We start from the raw sequence: 16,122 nt of genomic DNA on the forward strand, positions 1-16,122 counted from the left end.
CAGTATTAGTCGGTTTGCATTCGACTTGATCTGCCGAGGCCTGTCGAACAATACTGATGCGCTCAATAAATACTACTCTGGCACAGGCTGAGTCGAGATCGTTCTGGGTACTTCTCGGACATATAGAAAGGGAGCTTATCGGCGGCTCTCAAGTGTCCTTATCCTCTAAACTGAATGTTTCATGGCTGGTGTCCAGGTTCGCTGACTCGTGAGGATACTTGGGAGCCACCGATAAGCTGCCCTTCTTTATGTCTCATAAACACGCTCCGAATATGTACTACTCTGGAACAGCGTTGAGATCGGTATCAGGTGTTCGTGGACATGCAGGTGATACATTAAATGCAATTCATTTTGTGATAGAATTAAGCTGACGCTCATTGGACAAACCTACACAACTCTTCAAGCTTCAAGGGTTGTCGGGCCTTCAATACAATCCTGAACCAGATGTCATGATCCACACGAGGCAATTTCGATGACAATCATTCATCCATAGACCCGGGACTGTGGCGAACCGTTCCCGACCCGTGCTTCTCTGGACATGAGTTTTTGAGTAAGCTGCTTTGAGACTGAGTAATACACCGACATGAGAGAACCCTCTAACGAAGCCTCAGCATACCCCCATCTAGCAATCCTAGCCCCTTCACCCCATTCCACCATTCCTTCGCGGCTAGAAGCGCACGATCTTGGGTCTTCAACTTCAGAACACTCAGCCATTCTCCATCAGCACAGCTCATATGCACTGTGCGTGTATGCGGCGAGTACACTGCCCAACCAGGCTCAGCAAGACCCAAATCGTGATGCCTCCCACAGACACTGACATCATGCAGCTGAAGAGCACGACCATCGGGCATCGTAGTCGTTATAGGGCGCTGGTGTGAAATGGCGCGAGAAAGTCGGACCATGTCCGACGCAGTTTGGGAAGTGAAATCAACCTGCGCGTCGGAAGCGGATATTGCAGGAGCATGTGGTGTAGTAGATGTGACCGGAAGTTGTGGGGTGCTGCAGGCCTGTTCGAAAAATGAACACTTAGAATCAGTCCACTTTCAGCGGACTCACCTCTCCCAGCATCATATCCCGAAGAACCGTGACGAGCACATCTCCTCCTGTCCGGGCCAGCTCCACCGATAGTGAGGGAAACGTCGCATTTTTTGGAACAACCTGCATTACAATGAGTTATGGATGATTGTTTAGCCGTCTTGTCACTTGCCATGCTCTCGCAGCTCCAGACACTGCCCGCATCAATCCCTTCCTTCTTCTCCATCATGTCAATGACACACACACCTGTTTCTCTTTCTCCTCGCATTAAAGCTCTCTGGATTGGTGCAGGACCTCGATATGCAGGCAGTAAGCTAGGATGAACATTAAGTCGCTGACCTGGCGGAAAGAGACGTAGGAGCGAGGGGCGGAGAATGCGTCCGAAGGAAGCAGTGACAAGAAGATGGGTTTGAGGAACGGATGGGTGAGCTTCGTTGATATTCGTAAATGGTGGGGGAGGCTGCGTGGAACATGGGACCAGTTCAGCAAGAACGAAAGTGAGACGCACCATCCAACCCCTGAAGTCAACTTTTCGTGGTGGTATAGTGTGAACTGGAACCTCGAGAGATTCTCCAAGTAATTTCAGCGGAGCTGTCAGTGCTACCGTAGGTATGTTATCGTTATGAAAAAGTTATATACGTACATATTGATAAATGAGATCCCCGTCGACCAGTTTTCACGTCTGGGTTGGTAGCGATTGAGATGGACTGCCAAACATCTATGTTACTGGTCAATATCAACCTTGGATTAGTTGTGATCCACACTTGCCTCGAGCGTCATACAATTTCTTGAAGACATTACAAGAGAATTCGTCGCGACCGAAGAACAGGATATCGAATGGCTTCTTTGTGGCATGACCACGGTAAAAAAGAACGTTCGAGCAATTTGTTAACAAGCGTCTCCGTTTGGAAGTGACCCGCACAGAGTGATAAAATGGCTGAGCGTACATATGTTGCGATCCTCAGTGGGCTCCACGTGCACCAATCCCAGCTGGAGAAGTCGAGGCGGTCTGCAACGACAACGTGACTAAGTTAGACATAGGGAAAATGGGTCATTGCAACTTGAAGCTTGTGTCCGCCGAGTCTCATCGGGTCGGCGTGCGTTGATATTACCTTCTTTTTTTTTGGCAAAAATGAAGGGGTCTCGGATAATGAGAAACGCTTTCCCTTCAAACCGCCTTGGTACAGCTTAGCACTAGGTAGTAGGTACTTCTTGCACTTATTTCCGCCTCGTGATGCATTAATCAGTGACTGTTCCTGCAACATCGCAACCGGCACTGTGACCATGCACGCCAAGCTTGTTCCAACCTCCTCACGCTCGTTGCTGTCCCGGAGTGCATATAGACATCGGTGCCAAGTGGCATACATAAGCGGGCCCTCGGTAGGCAGTAATTACTACATGTGTGTGATTGACTGTGAGTGGAACAGCAACGTAGGGGGAACGATTAAAATGACAGGAAGGCCTGATGGGGAGCTGGCAAATAACAGGCGACTCTCATAGCCACCCTCGGGTACGGGCACCGTTCAGAGGAGAGGCATAGAGACTCTTGTTGCGGTATTCCGAATTGCCAGCTGCGTGCATTTGATTACTGCTCTGACAATCGACCATCAACAGAGTCTAGATACGTACGTTTGAAGATTCGCGGCGCAGAGACATCACCACGCTGTATTACTGAGAGCCTTGAACAAGGTAAAACCGTTGTGGTGGATATCACATCGAGCGCCGGTGACGACAGTGAAGGTGTCGGCATCCGATTAATATCTGTTATTTTAAACAACTTAGGAACCTTCCGTCGCTTGATCTGAAGGTGTAACGAGGGGGAAACGCACCCTTGGGTTGGAAGGGAGTGAGGGCAGGTTTTTTCTGCTTCCTCCTCAGAACGCTAGCCTCAACATCATCCTGGCAGAAAGCAGCACTGGTTGAAGGAGAATGAATGTCATCCACATTCAAGTTGTCTGTGATGCTTCATCAAGTCCATGAAATAGGAAGGCGATTGACTCCTACCCTTGCAATTTGCGTATTGCTGAGATGGGAGTGGTGAGCGCAGATTGGACAGTACCTTGGTGTTGGAAGGAGCGATAGTCCCAACCCATTGGACACAAGGTGATGAAGCTTTGAGCACATCAGAGTCCTTTTGGTCAAGGAACATGCGTCAACAATCAGGAACGGCATCGACAAATTGAAACCCACCTGGAAGCACTCGACCGAAGGTCTTAATGAAGCCGCTGAAGAGAGTGAAGAAATATGGCACACGGACGAAAATTCCGCTCCATTTTCGTCATTCTGTGAGACGATGTCTTCGTTATCCAAAACACACTGCGGGTTTGCTCCGGACGTCGTAAGAGCATGTGAACGTTGGAAGGGAACTGATCAGTGGAACTTACACACCTTGAAGCTGCATGATACGACGACCCACCCCCGCCATTGCTTTTGCCCGACGGGCCTCTTTGGCAGCCTGGTCCGTCAACTGGACGCCATGAGGTACCTTCACGGCGTCCAAGGTAAGAGAGGACACTCGTGACTGAAATGCCCCAAATTTCTTTGTCATCTGTTCGCGCAAGAGTGCAACCTCTTTCTCAGTTCGGTTCTGATCCTTGACCTGATCGACCATCTGGCTACGGAGGTGATCCAATGATACATTAGTCTTTGTGTCATTGATCGAGACCAAGTCCGAGAGTTTTTGCAGGTCCTGACGCAAAGCAGCGCAATCTTTCTTGCACTCAGTGTGATGCTGAATCGGATCTTTGTAACTCCGTGTGTGTTCAGCACGTAGTTGGTGATCTGTATTGACGTGGACTGTACATGCCTGCAGTGCACCGACCATGTCATGCAGCGCGCTCATTTGGTCCTGCTGGGCGGTAATCAAACCGGAAAGGTGGTGTAATTGTTGGCCTAGTTCCTCGGTATCGCACGATGCCTGGGTACGGATATGATATGGTTCGTCCTTGAGCTGTGCCAAAGTCGATTCATGAGTGTTGGCAAGCAACGCGATACGGTCCTCGACTGCAGATAACGACGACCCGAGCGACGCAACGGAGCGACGCAAAGACGAGATATCTCGCGAGATGGAAACGAATTGACCTGAGAAGATAAGGAGCAGCCGGTAAAGCAGGGGAAAAGATGTAGAAGGTGTCTCGTCAAAACCTGGAGGATAGTCGGATTCAGGGGTGGATGGATCCTGTATGAGTTCTCTATGATCAAAGAATCTCGTACTTGAAGTGGCGGCGCTAGTGTTTGACAGTCCGCATGAAGAGCTGTTAGACATTCTGTTGAATGGCAAAGAGATGATCATATTGGTCAGACCGGTTGTTAGAGACACGCCGCGAGCCTCAAGGGCGGATAGGAAGGCAAGAAGGGAAAGGAGCTGGAGAGGATCGACAGGCATGGCGACCGAACGCGATAGAATACGAAAAGCTTGTTTCAGAGATTTGAAACGGACATGAGATGGAGACTCAAGGTGACACATTTAAATGGCGACTGGTCTGCTTTATGACCAGGCAGTTTTAGAGTCTGTCCCATCTGGCACTCAACACCACGTGGCCATGGCTGACTGTTATCAAGTGCATGCAGTACATTCGGACAGTCTACCACTTATCCTTTGTTGTTCCTTTCGTCAGTGTTTAGCGGAAGTTGCATGAACGTTGAGCTGACTCAAGAGACAGTCTACAGTGTGGTGAAGTTAGCAATTATAGCTTTGTAATCAGTCCAAATATTTAGAAAACCCTGTGCCCATCAATTGTCGCAGCCCAACGTAGAACTCACATGGCTCGGAGTCGCAATGCCTCAAGGCCAAAAGCTTCTTCAAGATGATGTAGTACGTATCTCATATTGCAGGACGTGCATAGTTCCTTTGCACTCAATGCCAGACTCGGACTCGCATCGTCCCTGAGAGTGATTGCTGTGGATGATCATATGCATACAAACAGTATAATGAGGACTCTATCGTTTCAAGACAACAAGATCAACAACGGCGATCAACGAATGAAAAAGCTGTGTGCAACTGCGAGCGCACAGACGCCCGCACATACCAGGAATCCGAGAGGATATCCTGACGGATCATCTCGTGTGCCAGCTGCCCAAAGCTACATTATATGCGTGAGGATGCTATTGTACCACCAGAGCGCAGAGCGAGTACTCACGTATCCGCCAAGGATGGGTCCGAAACAGCGTGCGAGACTGACTATACTCTGGGCGACACCGTTTGCAAAACCCACGGCGTGTGGGGGTGTCACTATAGACACCGTCAGTGGGAACTTCATTATCGCACAAACTCAACAAACGCACTATAATTCAGGAGGATGGATATGGCAGTGTAAGCAAATGTGTTTCCGCAATAACGTACAGCTCTGCATACGCGTCAGGGATGCGTATGTCAATTGCTAGACATCACTCACGTGCTCAGAGCCAGCGCTGACACAGAGGGATCAGCCATGGAACAGAATTGATAAAGATGACCACATCATACCTGCCATAAGAATGAAGCTTCCTTCGTCATTAGAACTTGCGAAACCCCGATACATCGTAACAGTAAGGTATGCCGGTATAAAGAGCAATGACCCCAGACGGAACATTGCGAGGTGGGAGAAACGCCCCCGAGGGGGTCTACGAGCAACTGCCATCAGGGAGACGTTTTACAAAAGAGGGAGAAAAAACTTGCCCGATATTTCTGAAAGCGGTAGGTCAGTAGAGGGGTAATCAAAAGAACAAGTGGCCATACGGATAGAGATAAAACTGGTACACAATCTGGGCGAGGCACATGAGAGCAACTGTAGGGCATTATCAGCAAATAACTTGATCTCCAATAAATCAACCCAACTAAGCTGGGAGAAATGTCCAGGATTGAGGTTCAGGCCTCCCGACTCGTAATCGCTGATTGGAGGTCAATAGTGATGCACGCAGTATTACCGGGACTACGTACGTAACAAGATATGACAAAAACACCTGGTCGTGTGTCGTGCTGTGAAGTGCTAGCAAACCGTACTGGAAAATGACAACCAGAGGCAGCTGCGAGGTCAGAGATGGAGGCTTCCCTGGGGGAGCCTCCGATTCTGTCACAGACTGTCTGTGTTCTAGAATTGGTAGGAGTGAATTATCCACAACAGACTCCTGGACACGGGCCTGGGCGTCGAGGACAACGGATGGCGTACGCACTCCTGGGTGCGAGAAGATTGTAGGAGGACGCAGTGCGAACGGCGTCCCATCCAGTGCGGGAGAACCCAGCGGTGTGGAGCGCATGCGCGAAGATTGCGCAAACGTTACCACAGATGAGCGCTGGCCAGAATTGCCGAATGCGCTTCTGAGGTTGCGGCCGATGGAACGCCCTCGCTGCACCGGAGATGATGTGACAGAACTTGGAATGTCTTCATGTTCAATATACTCCGAGTCGACGTTCATATCTAAGTCTTGCTCGGGTTCAAATGTCTCGTCATTATCCACGTTCATTGCAGCTGCCACCCAAAGATCAGCAATGTTTGTTACCGCGTTCTCGTTCGCCATAAGTAGTCTCTGAGCAAAATTGAGGTCGCTGGAATCCGTAACTGATGTCGGTCCCTCGAATGCACTTCCATGTCTTCTTCTTGCAGTACTGGCCGTACTCACACGCCTTATACCAAGGGTTGTCGTGCTGGCTATGCTTGTCGTCCTGTTGCCTCCCCCATAGCCATACGCAGATCCATTTGTGCGGGCGAAGCTTGAGAAGTTGTGTCGGCTATCTATTGGCGGCGATATCGAAGCCGTCAGTGGCACTGGCAACGACGGCGTCTCTTGTGCGGTGATTGAGTCTCGAGATCCGAAATAACCGGACAATTGACTAGACACTTTCCGCGTAATGGAGCTCACTAAGCCAGACTGTGCAACATCGTCGAGGGCGCTGGGGGTGAGAATATCTTCCTCTTCTTCAATGGTCGGGTGCTGATCTTCAGGCTTTTCTAGCGGGAGGCGAATTGCACCCTCCCGCGATCCGCCGTCGGGGCCCAAAAACAGCGACAGGAACGACCCTGTGGAATAGTGAGTGATCGCGCGCAACATTATCATTTGACCAGAAACGCACCGGTGAATGTGATGCTGGCTGCCACTGCGCACGGGAGTAGGTACGGGTACTCCACCAGCAGTGACACTTCGCCGAACACGTCTGGCCACTTGTCTGCGGGCTTCTCAACTAGCCGATCGTCAGTAAGACCAGTGTGGCCCCTGCAGACGGCACTCACATGACCCTCCAATGATAGCGCCCGCCACACCACCGAGTCCCCAGCAGAATCTGGTCAAGAAATCAGCATTGGCGTCTCAATCAGGCATTTGGTACTTGCCCCATGATAGCATATGCTCTCCCCTCGTTTGTGACGTCCGTCACCGCAGCAACGCATCCGCGTGCCACTCCGACAGCGCCAGCAAAGATGCCCTGCAACAATCTCACCGCTATGGCTTGCCGCAGGGATGTGCACGTCCCGAAAATCAACACCGTCACTGCGCTCCCAAACAAGGACAACGTCAGTACCAATCTACGACCATGTCTCTCTGCTGCGGTTGCCTATTGCTCCAAAACAGAGTCAAGCAAATGACGTTGCTGGAGAAGAAGGAAACGAGACATACCCATAATAATGAGGTTAGGAACTGCGTCAAGAAGAACGCGGATACTATAGTAGTCCATTAAGGAAAGTCAAATGTTAAAGATGTTCAGCAAGAATACCGAGTATTCCGGTCCAAAAGGCGATCTGGCCTTCGTCACTGATCTCGCCAAATCCTAAATCCAAGCTCATTAGTCAGTCAGCAACGATACCGCATACGATCACGCACCTTTGACCATGAAAAGTAGAAACGGCATAGCGACGTTGGCAGAAAGAAACTCTCCAAGCATGGTCTTGGCACTTCATTAGTGATGTCACAAAGGTGCGTGCAGAAACTTACGATGGACAGCACAGTCATAGACAATACAGGTAACGGAGTCGAGTCGGACTCGCTGCCGCGAAGAGCGTTGGGTATTGGAGGTCTTTCGAACATTGGAGACTTGATAGCACTCTCCGTGTCCGTGCTCCTCCTCCAGCGCGAGACAAAACTCGGTCTTCGATGGTTCTGACCACCCGCCGACGCCCGTCTTGTGCTGCGCTCCAGCCTGGAAAGCTCATCGTCCTCTTCAGTGTCGTTCCGCATGCCAAAGAACCTTCTTTGGGGCGCGTTAGAAGATCGTGGACTGCCTACGTTTGGCGTTTGGAGGGGGATACGGGTGTTCATCATGAATTTAAGTGACTCTAAGTGTCAAAGGTTCTGAGCCACAGTACCAATCTGGGGAACGTAACTTGCCGAAAAAGGAAAGCACTTCGCTGCTAATACCAGTAGTTATCCGCTCGCAAAAACTGCTCTTCAGAGTCAGACTTCTATTCTTTTCCAAAAGTTGAATCGTCGGGATGACCAGCAGCGAGCGCCATCGACTGGCGAAAACCACTCTTCGGCGTTTGAAATCATTTGAATATTTATCTTGATGGCTTGAAGTTACTCCGAGTCAGGTCTAGACGGTCCCAACCCTACTAGGCTATTGGAAGGCAGGGACAGCGGGAGCAGCACGGTGAGTACCTTGTAAGACCTTGTAAGACTCTCTGGGTTGACTTGTTTATTTCCACAATTAGGCGACAAGGAAATTTCGAGCTCCCTAAGTCGTCCCCAAGTCGTCCGTTTTTACTCTCTCAATAACTCACATAAAAGCTTTCAAAGATGTGACATAGCCCCCACACGTTGTGACTCACGACTCATACCCAGTACAGCCTTACAGATAGCCCACCATGATGACATGACTTCCTGATTCACCGGATGCGAATTGAGCATATGTATGCGTCCTACTAGTGACGTTGGGCGCTGCAGTCCGATGATCTTCGTGCGACTTGGTAAGGTATTTTCCTATTTCTTGAAACGAGGGTGCATACAAATGATATACTAGATAAGACACGTTTTATCATACGTTCTGCCGCCGTTCACGAACATTCTACCCTGTTTCTTTATCCTGAGTCGGCTCTCGCTCATCATACAGGGCTTTTCAACTCACAGCTTGCATCCGCTGTAGGAGTGAAGGCTACAAAACTTTCCATCCCTATCGGCGCTGAGCACTCCAAATGCTTCAGGGCGCCCACATCAGTGTTGTAATGTACCTGATCAGAAGGACCTTGATGTAAAGTTCTGCAAACGTTCTTCGTTAGCGATCTTACTGCACACTCAGTGCCCGTTCCTCCCCCTATTACGTGACTGTGATTGCCCAGCGCTGGACGAAACACTACGGTGTTCATCCTATGCAGGAGCAAGCCTGGTATTTCAAACCAGTATAACAACGTATTTCGTTCAGTCCGCGCGTCCGGTTTTAAATTTAACTGGGTTCCTGCCCAGCATTTAAACCCACAGCCTACTACGGACAACAACCTGTTCCTCTTGATCTTGCTCTCACAGAACGTTCTCGTCGCTCCTTTAGCTTTTTTGTCTTCCTTAGAAACCTTTCCTCCATTTCCTCAAGATGTCGATCATCGCCACTCCCCCCACCAAGTTCATCCTCCCTGACCTCGTCTCTCATTGCGATTTCAAGCCGCGCATGAACCGCCATCACAAACAGGCTACTACTGAATCAAAGCGGTGGCTGTTCCGTGGAGACAACCTCAACCAGAAGTCGCGCAAGGCGATTCACGGGCTCAAGGCCGGTCAGCTCACATCCATGTGCTACCCAGACGCGGGATTTTCTCAGCTTCGGGTCTGCTGCGACTTCATGAACTATCTCTTCCACCTGGACAACCTCTCAGACGACATGGACAAGGTCGGAACCAAAGTAGTTGCAGATGTTGTGCTGAACTCGCTTCATCACCCGTATGACTACTACTCGCCTACCCGATTGAACAGAATGACCAAGGAGTATGAATCTATATCTTGACCATGAGCCTAATTGATTGTGTTGCAGCTTCTACAGACGTATGCTTCCTACCGCCTCCCGTGGAACGTGCCGACGCTTCATAGAGACGATGGACTTCTTCTTCCAAGCTGTGCGCGTGCAAGCCATCGACCGTGCCAAGGGGGTCGTTCCTGACCTTGAGTCCTATATCTCCCTGCGCCGCGATACTAGCGGCTGCAAGCCCTGCTGGGCACTTATCGAATACGCCAACAACCTCGACATCCCTGACGAAGTCATGGAGCACCCGGTAATCCAGAGTCTCGGCGAGGCGGCGAACGATCTAGTCACTTGGTCAAATGCAAGTACTTCAGTCTGTCGCCTTTCTCTCGCTAACTCCATCTTTAGGACATATTCTCCTATAACGTGGAACAGTCAAAAGGAGATACTCACAACATGATATCTGTTGTCATGCACGAACAATGCATAGACCTCCAGTCTGCCGTCGATTTCGTTGGCGAGCTCTGCAAGCAGTCTATTGACCGTTTCAACGAAAATCGCGACCTTATTCCTTCCTGGGGTACGAAGATCGACAAGGACGTTGCAGTCTACGTCGGCGGTCTCGCAGACTGGATTGTCGGAAGTTTGCATTGGTCATTTGACACTACACGATACTTTCAGAACTCCGGTCGTGAAGTCAAAAGCACCAGGGTTGTCAGCCTCTTTTCTCGAAACAAATGATTCTCGAAAGCATGTTTCACCGTTGCTGGTAGGCTTCGCATATAGCCAATTACTCACTTGTCACTGAGTATCTACTGTCGCAGCCGGCCAGCCCCCCAACAATACTTGAAGACGGAATACACTCGTACATCTGGTACTCGGGACCCGTCTCTTCACATTCCTTTAGATTCTTTTCTTGGACATTTAGAGTATTCACTGTCGCAGCCGGTCAGCGCTCAGCTCCCACACTCTTTTGAAGACGGAACACACTCGCAATAGTCTGGCCCTCGGGTGTCTTGACTCAGCTATCATTTCACATTCCTTTAGATTGCTGGACATTGATAGACGCTATTCACGACTGCTACCAACTAGCCACACGCTCGTTTCTCTGTTTCCTGATGTAGGGTATATCACCGTATTCACTCTAGCCAATATTCCACGGCGGGGGGTTGTTGAGTTATTTATGCACAGCAAATGTATAATGATTGTGGTATCGTGCAAACAAAAGAAATAAGCAATGCGGGTAAAGGAAAGAAAGCAGGCTCAAGCGGGTTTTGTCAGATGTGCTGAGAGATGAAACACTTCGAGGCTCCCTATCAGGACATGGATCGTGGTCCACGCACGTTATCGAGTACGCTATCGTTATCTGTAGGCATCTTGAGCGCAATGCGATGACTTAATGAGTAGCTTTATACCTGGAGACACCAGATTGAACGGTCGTCCATCCTTGTCATCGAAACGTATGCCCCTTGAATCCCAATGTTTCCACCACCTCTGAAGGAACACGGGGTGTTCCGTAATATTTGCTAAAGTGCCAATGTTGCGGATCCGGACCTGTGCCAGTTTCGGAAGTTTGGACTCGTCGATCTGGCACAAGAGATCTTCCAACGGCTTCATGATGTACGCGCTGAATATCGCTTGAGGGACGCCAACGGGATCCTCGCTGATGGGGAAAATGCCAATCCGCTTCAGCGCAGGGTGTGATAGGAGATCGAGAATGTGATGAGGGAAGATAGTGATAAACGTGTCCAAGTTCGGACAAGTTGCGATAATTTCATGCAATAATGGAGTGAATGCGACGGTGCGGACGATGCGCACTTTTGACCCGTGAGTTCGTAGGAAGTCTGGACTAAAGGGGGAAAACCCCTCTAGCCTTTGCAGGGACGGAAGTTGCTCCGGAGACTTGGCAAGCATCGTAAGGAGGGCATTGAGTGGGACGTTGCCCAGTGACGCGTGCGAGAACGAAGGACTATCTCCGAGAACAAGGGTTTTTAAGTTGGGTAAAATAAGGTATTGAGATGGTCTCTCTGTGAGGGCGCCATATATATTCGCGAGCGTCAGGCTTGTTATACCAGTGGCCGTTCGAAGCACGCGCATCAGGTCACTCCAAGCGGGATATTCGTTGGACGTCCATTCCACTCGTCGTAGTGACCTGGAGCATGTATCGATGAGAGCGTCTATGATTTCCGTTCGCGTCTGAGCCTGAGGTGGTGTGACATTGAAATTTGGATTCATTGCCATGTAGTAGTTGCTATTGACTAGAATTTCGAGGTTTGGTGTACACCGTATGATTCGCGCAAGTGCGTTTAAACATTGATCGGAGGGATTAGACAGCTGCAAATCAATCCGAAGAGTGCACGTTCCCAAAGCATTCTGTTTTGAATGCCTGCGACTTTCTTCGAAGCGGTTGGCGATGGCAGCCACTTGCTCCATCGACGTCAAGTGAAGGTGCTCATGTGTAAGCTCTATGACAACGTCATGCCAATCTTTACAAACCAGAAGGAGTGCCGAGTGAGTCTTTACGTCCCGGTTCAAAAAAATGTCAACATCCCGAACTTCACAGAATGGGTCTTGTCGGTCGGACAAAAGAACACCAGGCGATCGGACAAGCGACGCTAGTATCGGTCGCCACACTTCCACAGGCAAATCACGCAGCACGCCCATCCCGCCAGTAGAATCGCTATCAGAGGTCAACATTTGACTTCGGCAACAAAATTGCAGCACACACAGTATGGGGAAGCGAGTAACAAAGATAACTGACACGTATGTCCTTTTTAGATCACGGGCTAAAATATTTTTTGGGTAAGCGTCTGACATATGACACGAAGTATAACGGGCGTACCGTGCAACTGTAACAGTACTCCGAATGCTTTCGGTAAGAAGGAAAGGGACCCACAATGATAACAACTTACGGTATGGCCGAAAGTGGTTGTTTGTTTTTGAGGCTTTTGCCAAACAACCGATATCTATTAATGTTTTCGAACAATTTTCGAGCAGAACTTACGCTAAATACGTATAAGGTATTATATTTGATCAGCGATGTCTGAAGAGTGCAAACCAAAACTGTCTTTGGTTAAACGGAAGGCCAAGGCAGGCCCTTCAGCATCCAGAAAACGACTCAAAATCCAGTACACGTCTTTGGATGGATTGCCTTGGAAGACAGTTCCTCGACCCAGGGAAACGGGCCTTGATGGCGACGATGGAGTACTGGAATTAGAAGAGGTGGAAAATGTGGAAGTGGTGTGCGAGGATACAAAAGGAGGGAGAGTCATGAAGTTCAATGTAAGTTGCAGGACGCAGCATCGAATAGATATTAATGAATGCTACTCCAGGTTCTTGAGCCATCGAGCAAGAAAAAAAAGATCCTTGAAGGCTCTGAGCACGAGGCAGACATGTCATCTTCCGCCGGCTTGGAACCACTAATCCCTTCGGTGTCGTTTGACTGTGCGTTCTACATTATGCAGTGTTGACATTCCTAATTTTCTGACCTTTCTATCCACTTCAGCCGAGTCTTTGCTGCCACATTGGCATGGTTTCTGTCTGCATTCCCATCTTTTACACGTCCTTCACTCGCGAGGGTTTTCTACACCAACCCCAATACAAGCCAAATCATTGCCAATAGCCTTAAATGGGCGGGACGTTGTCGGAGTGGCAGAAACCGTCCGTTTAACTATTATAACGACCCTCACTGCTCTTATGATATGCTTTTTAGGGATCTGGAAAAACGCTTGCATATGGTCTTCCCATTCTCCACCGTATTCTATCACACCCTCGGCCGCCAAGGACTAAACGAAAACTCCAGGCACTCATCTTAGCTCCCACTCGTGAACTCGCCCTGCAGGTCTCCGATCACCTCAATGTCTTCTCACGATTCACTGCTGTCAAGGTCGAACAAGACGTCGGTAAAGACAAACAACACGAAACCAAGCCGCAAAATGCTCCGCCCCTCGTCAGCATCGCCGCCATAGTTGGTGGAATGTCGGCGCAAAAGCAGCGGCGTATACTCGACCGGGGTGTCGACGTGTTGGTTGCGACGCCCGGTCGGCTGTGGGACATACTAGAAGAGGTTTGTGACCGTTCGAATTCACCTTTTGGTGCTTAACACGGTCTCCTCTAGGATGAGGGACTGGCAAAACAAATCACCCAGCTGAAATTCTTAGTGCTGGACGAAGCCGATCGCATGGTCGAAACAGGACATTTTGCTGAAATGGACAACATCCTGCGGCTCACGATTCGAAAATCACAGTTTGTGTTGTGAAATCCTTTACTCATTGAGACGTTAACATGTTCCACCTCCAGAGAAGATGAAATTGAACCCCCCGAAGCTCCGGGCGATTCTCTCGATGCTCAGAAAGGCGCAGGGAACCCTGAAGCTACCCCTCTGGATGCACTGCAAACATTTGTCTTCTCCGCCACACTCAGCAAGGATCTCCAGAAGAACCTGAAACGAAGTTATCGCCAGAAGAGTCATAAGATGAAGTTGTCAAAACAGGCTAGTACACTTGGTATGTTCATTCCCGGGTGTTCCCAAACGTTGCTCAGGAAAACGACATACAGACGACCTTCTTCTGCGCCTTGACTTTCGCGACCCGGATCCGGCTGTGATTGACATCAGCCCCGAGGGAGGTGTTGTCTCTACACTCAAGGAGAGCAAAATTGAGTGCCTCTCCGCAGATAAGGTGTGTACGTCAGGCACGCGCGCGGATGGCGCCTCATACCCCGCAGGATGCATACCTATACTACTTCCTTTTACGGTATCCTGGCCGTTCCCTCGTGTTCTTATCGTCGATTGATGGCATCAGGCGGCTCAGTCCACTGATGGAACTCCTAAACCTCAAGGCCTTTCCCCTTCATTCACAAATGGAGCAACGCCAGCGACTCAAAAACCTTGATCGGTAGTTTCAATGTCCCATCGTACGCCTGGAGTGTATATGTGCTGACACAATCGCAGGTTCAAGACGACCACGAATGCTGTTCTCCTGGCGACAGATATTGCTGCAAGGGGTCTTGACATACCTGCCGTTGACCATGTCGTCCACTACCAAATACCACGTTCAGCTGATGTGTTCGTTCACCGTAATGGACGTACCGCTCGCGCGATGCAAAAAGGTTTTAGCTTGTTGATGTGCGCCCCCGACGAACGTCGAGTGGTAAGGGCACTGCTAGCAAGCCTGGGTCGTAGTAAGTGACAGCAATTTTTGCTCCCTCGTTGTACGTTCAATGCACACGTTATCAGAAGACACAGATATCCCTGAGATATCAGTGGAGCTCACTCTTCTTGATAAACTCAAAAATCGTATCTTGCTCGCTCGGCAAATCGACTCCCAGCAACACAAGATTAAGAAGCAGCGTCATGAAAGGAACTGGTTGAAGGAAACGGCGGAAGCGATGGAGATAGAGCTTGATTCTGATATTTTGAGGTGACTATTCATTCTGCCACAACACACATGACGTTGACAAGTCGGTCCAGCGAATCCGCCGATGAGAGTCACCCATCAAAGCAACGAAAAAAGAAACACGACGCAAAGACAGCGAATTTAAAAGCTAAATTAAGAGAACTCATGTCCCAACCACTCCTTAGCCGAGGTGTCTCGACTAGGTACATCACCTCTGGAAGTCGACCCATTGCTGACGACATCATATCGGGAGATGGTAAGTCCTTGGTGATAAAGGTTTTTCCTGGATCTCACTGCGTCATACAACGTGTAGTCCATGAAATCATGTTGGGCCTGAAGAAATCGGAAGCCGGGGACGACTTGGTTGCCGTCGCCAAGCAAAAGCCAGTGAACAAAAAAGAATTTGATGAACCAGAGGAGTGGAACGGCTTCAATTCGTGAACCATGCTTTGGCCCTTGATGCATGAGGCCCTGCTATACATAGTACGTATTTTCATTATCATAAGCGCTATGGCATACATTCGTATTTGACCAGCGCTCACTGGCAGTGTGCGAGTAACTGCCACGTCACTTACGCGTGAGAGGCTGTGTCTCATCATTTCCATGAATCGATGTCAAAGGACGTGTTAGATTTCAGTTTAGCCTAAGTTCAGCCACATCATCATCCATGTCATTGTCAGGATTAGACTGGTTATGTGACTCATCCCAGTGGTCACTCGTAGTCAACAGGTGGCTGTTCGGGTAACACGAGCGTCAGCCAACATCCAAGGTATGGGTTATGATACACGATGCGTTAACTTCCTTTGAGACTATCGGCCATGCGTTAGCAGTTGTGAA

General features: G+C 49.5%; 6 protein-coding genes across 6 annotated transcripts; 2 read left to right on the top strand and 4 right to left on the bottom strand.

Annotated features, from left to right (window-relative positions):
* Positions 1 to 315: 315 nt before the first annotated feature.
* Positions 316 to 2,151, bottom strand: EDB91DRAFT_402331 (Formyltransferase). The gene is made up of 6 exons (XM_041327134.1): positions 1,804 to 2,151; positions 1,679 to 1,753; positions 1,208 to 1,626; positions 1,057 to 1,158; positions 584 to 1,007; positions 316 to 527 (listed from the first exon to the last, which is right to left on the bottom strand). The coding sequence occupies exons 1-5, from the start codon at positions 1,982 to 1,984 to the stop codon at positions 597 to 599; spliced, it is 1,188 nt and encodes a 395-aa protein (XP_041182862.1). The 5' UTR covers positions 1,985 to 2,151; the 3' UTR covers positions 316 to 527; positions 584 to 596.
* A 545-nt stretch (positions 2,152 to 2,696) lies between these two features.
* EDB91DRAFT_402339 (uncharacterized protein) lies at positions 2,697 to 4,670 on the bottom strand. The gene is made up of 4 exons (XM_041327135.1): positions 3,424 to 4,670; positions 3,226 to 3,362; positions 3,040 to 3,166; positions 2,697 to 2,990 (listed from the first exon to the last, which is right to left on the bottom strand). The coding sequence occupies exons 1-4, from the start codon at positions 4,499 to 4,501 to the stop codon at positions 2,800 to 2,802; spliced, it is 1,533 nt and encodes a 510-aa protein (XP_041182863.1). The 5' UTR covers positions 4,502 to 4,670; the 3' UTR covers positions 2,697 to 2,799.
* Positions 4,671 to 5,009: 339 nt separating this feature from the next.
* Positions 5,010 to 8,262, bottom strand: EDB91DRAFT_1234027 (major facilitator superfamily domain-containing protein; the record flags this gene model as incomplete). Its single annotated transcript, XM_041321162.1, has 14 exons — positions 5,010 to 5,117; positions 5,175 to 5,266; positions 5,320 to 5,381; positions 5,494 to 5,637; positions 5,753 to 5,801; positions 5,852 to 5,904; positions 5,954 to 7,031; positions 7,085 to 7,192; positions 7,242 to 7,291; positions 7,341 to 7,561; positions 7,624 to 7,667; positions 7,721 to 7,774; positions 7,828 to 7,891; positions 7,939 to 8,262. 14 exons carry the CDS (start codon positions 8,260 to 8,262, stop codon positions 5,010 to 5,012), a joined length of 2,451 nt encoding a protein of 816 aa, XP_041182864.1.
* Positions 8,263 to 9,370: 1,108 nt separating this feature from the next.
* On the top strand, positions 9,371 to 10,968 carry EDB91DRAFT_402516 (isoprenoid synthase domain-containing protein). The gene is made up of 4 exons (XM_041327136.1): positions 9,371 to 9,915; positions 9,962 to 10,250; positions 10,298 to 10,658; positions 10,714 to 10,968. Exons 1-3 carry the CDS (start codon positions 9,527 to 9,529, stop codon positions 10,628 to 10,630), a joined length of 1,011 nt encoding a protein of 336 aa, XP_041182865.1. The 5' UTR covers positions 9,371 to 9,526; the 3' UTR covers positions 10,631 to 10,658; positions 10,714 to 10,968.
* Positions 10,969 to 11,068: 100 nt separating this feature from the next.
* Positions 11,069 to 12,778, bottom strand: EDB91DRAFT_1098483 (uncharacterized protein). Its single transcript, XM_041317097.1, has 4 exons — positions 12,732 to 12,778; positions 12,618 to 12,675; positions 11,305 to 12,569; positions 11,069 to 11,255 (listed from the first exon to the last, which is right to left on the bottom strand). The coding sequence occupies exons 3-4, from the start codon at positions 12,551 to 12,553 to the stop codon at positions 11,206 to 11,208; spliced, it is 1,299 nt and encodes a 432-aa protein (XP_041182866.1). The 5' UTR covers positions 12,554 to 12,569; positions 12,618 to 12,675; positions 12,732 to 12,778; the 3' UTR covers positions 11,069 to 11,205.
* Positions 12,779 to 12,844: 66 nt separating this feature from the next.
* Positions 12,845 to 15,862, top strand: EDB91DRAFT_402554 (ATP-dependent RNA helicase). The gene is made up of 12 exons (XM_041327137.1): positions 12,845 to 13,171; positions 13,222 to 13,333; positions 13,395 to 13,549; positions 13,602 to 13,955; positions 14,007 to 14,134; positions 14,189 to 14,394; positions 14,447 to 14,568; positions 14,615 to 14,784; positions 14,841 to 15,070; positions 15,126 to 15,309; positions 15,360 to 15,541; positions 15,599 to 15,862. Exons 1-12 carry the CDS (start codon positions 12,929 to 12,931, stop codon positions 15,724 to 15,726), a joined length of 2,214 nt encoding a protein of 737 aa, XP_041182867.1. The 5' UTR covers positions 12,845 to 12,928; the 3' UTR covers positions 15,727 to 15,862.
* The last annotated feature ends 260 nt before the right edge of the window (positions 15,863 to 16,122 follow it).

Source organism: Suillus paluster (genome assembly GCF_016628075.1).
Source record: "Suillus paluster strain FC165 chromosome Unknown EDB91scaffold_3, whole genome shotgun sequence".
NCBI lineage: Eukaryota > Fungi > Basidiomycota > Agaricomycetes > Boletales > Suillaceae > Suillus > Suillus paluster.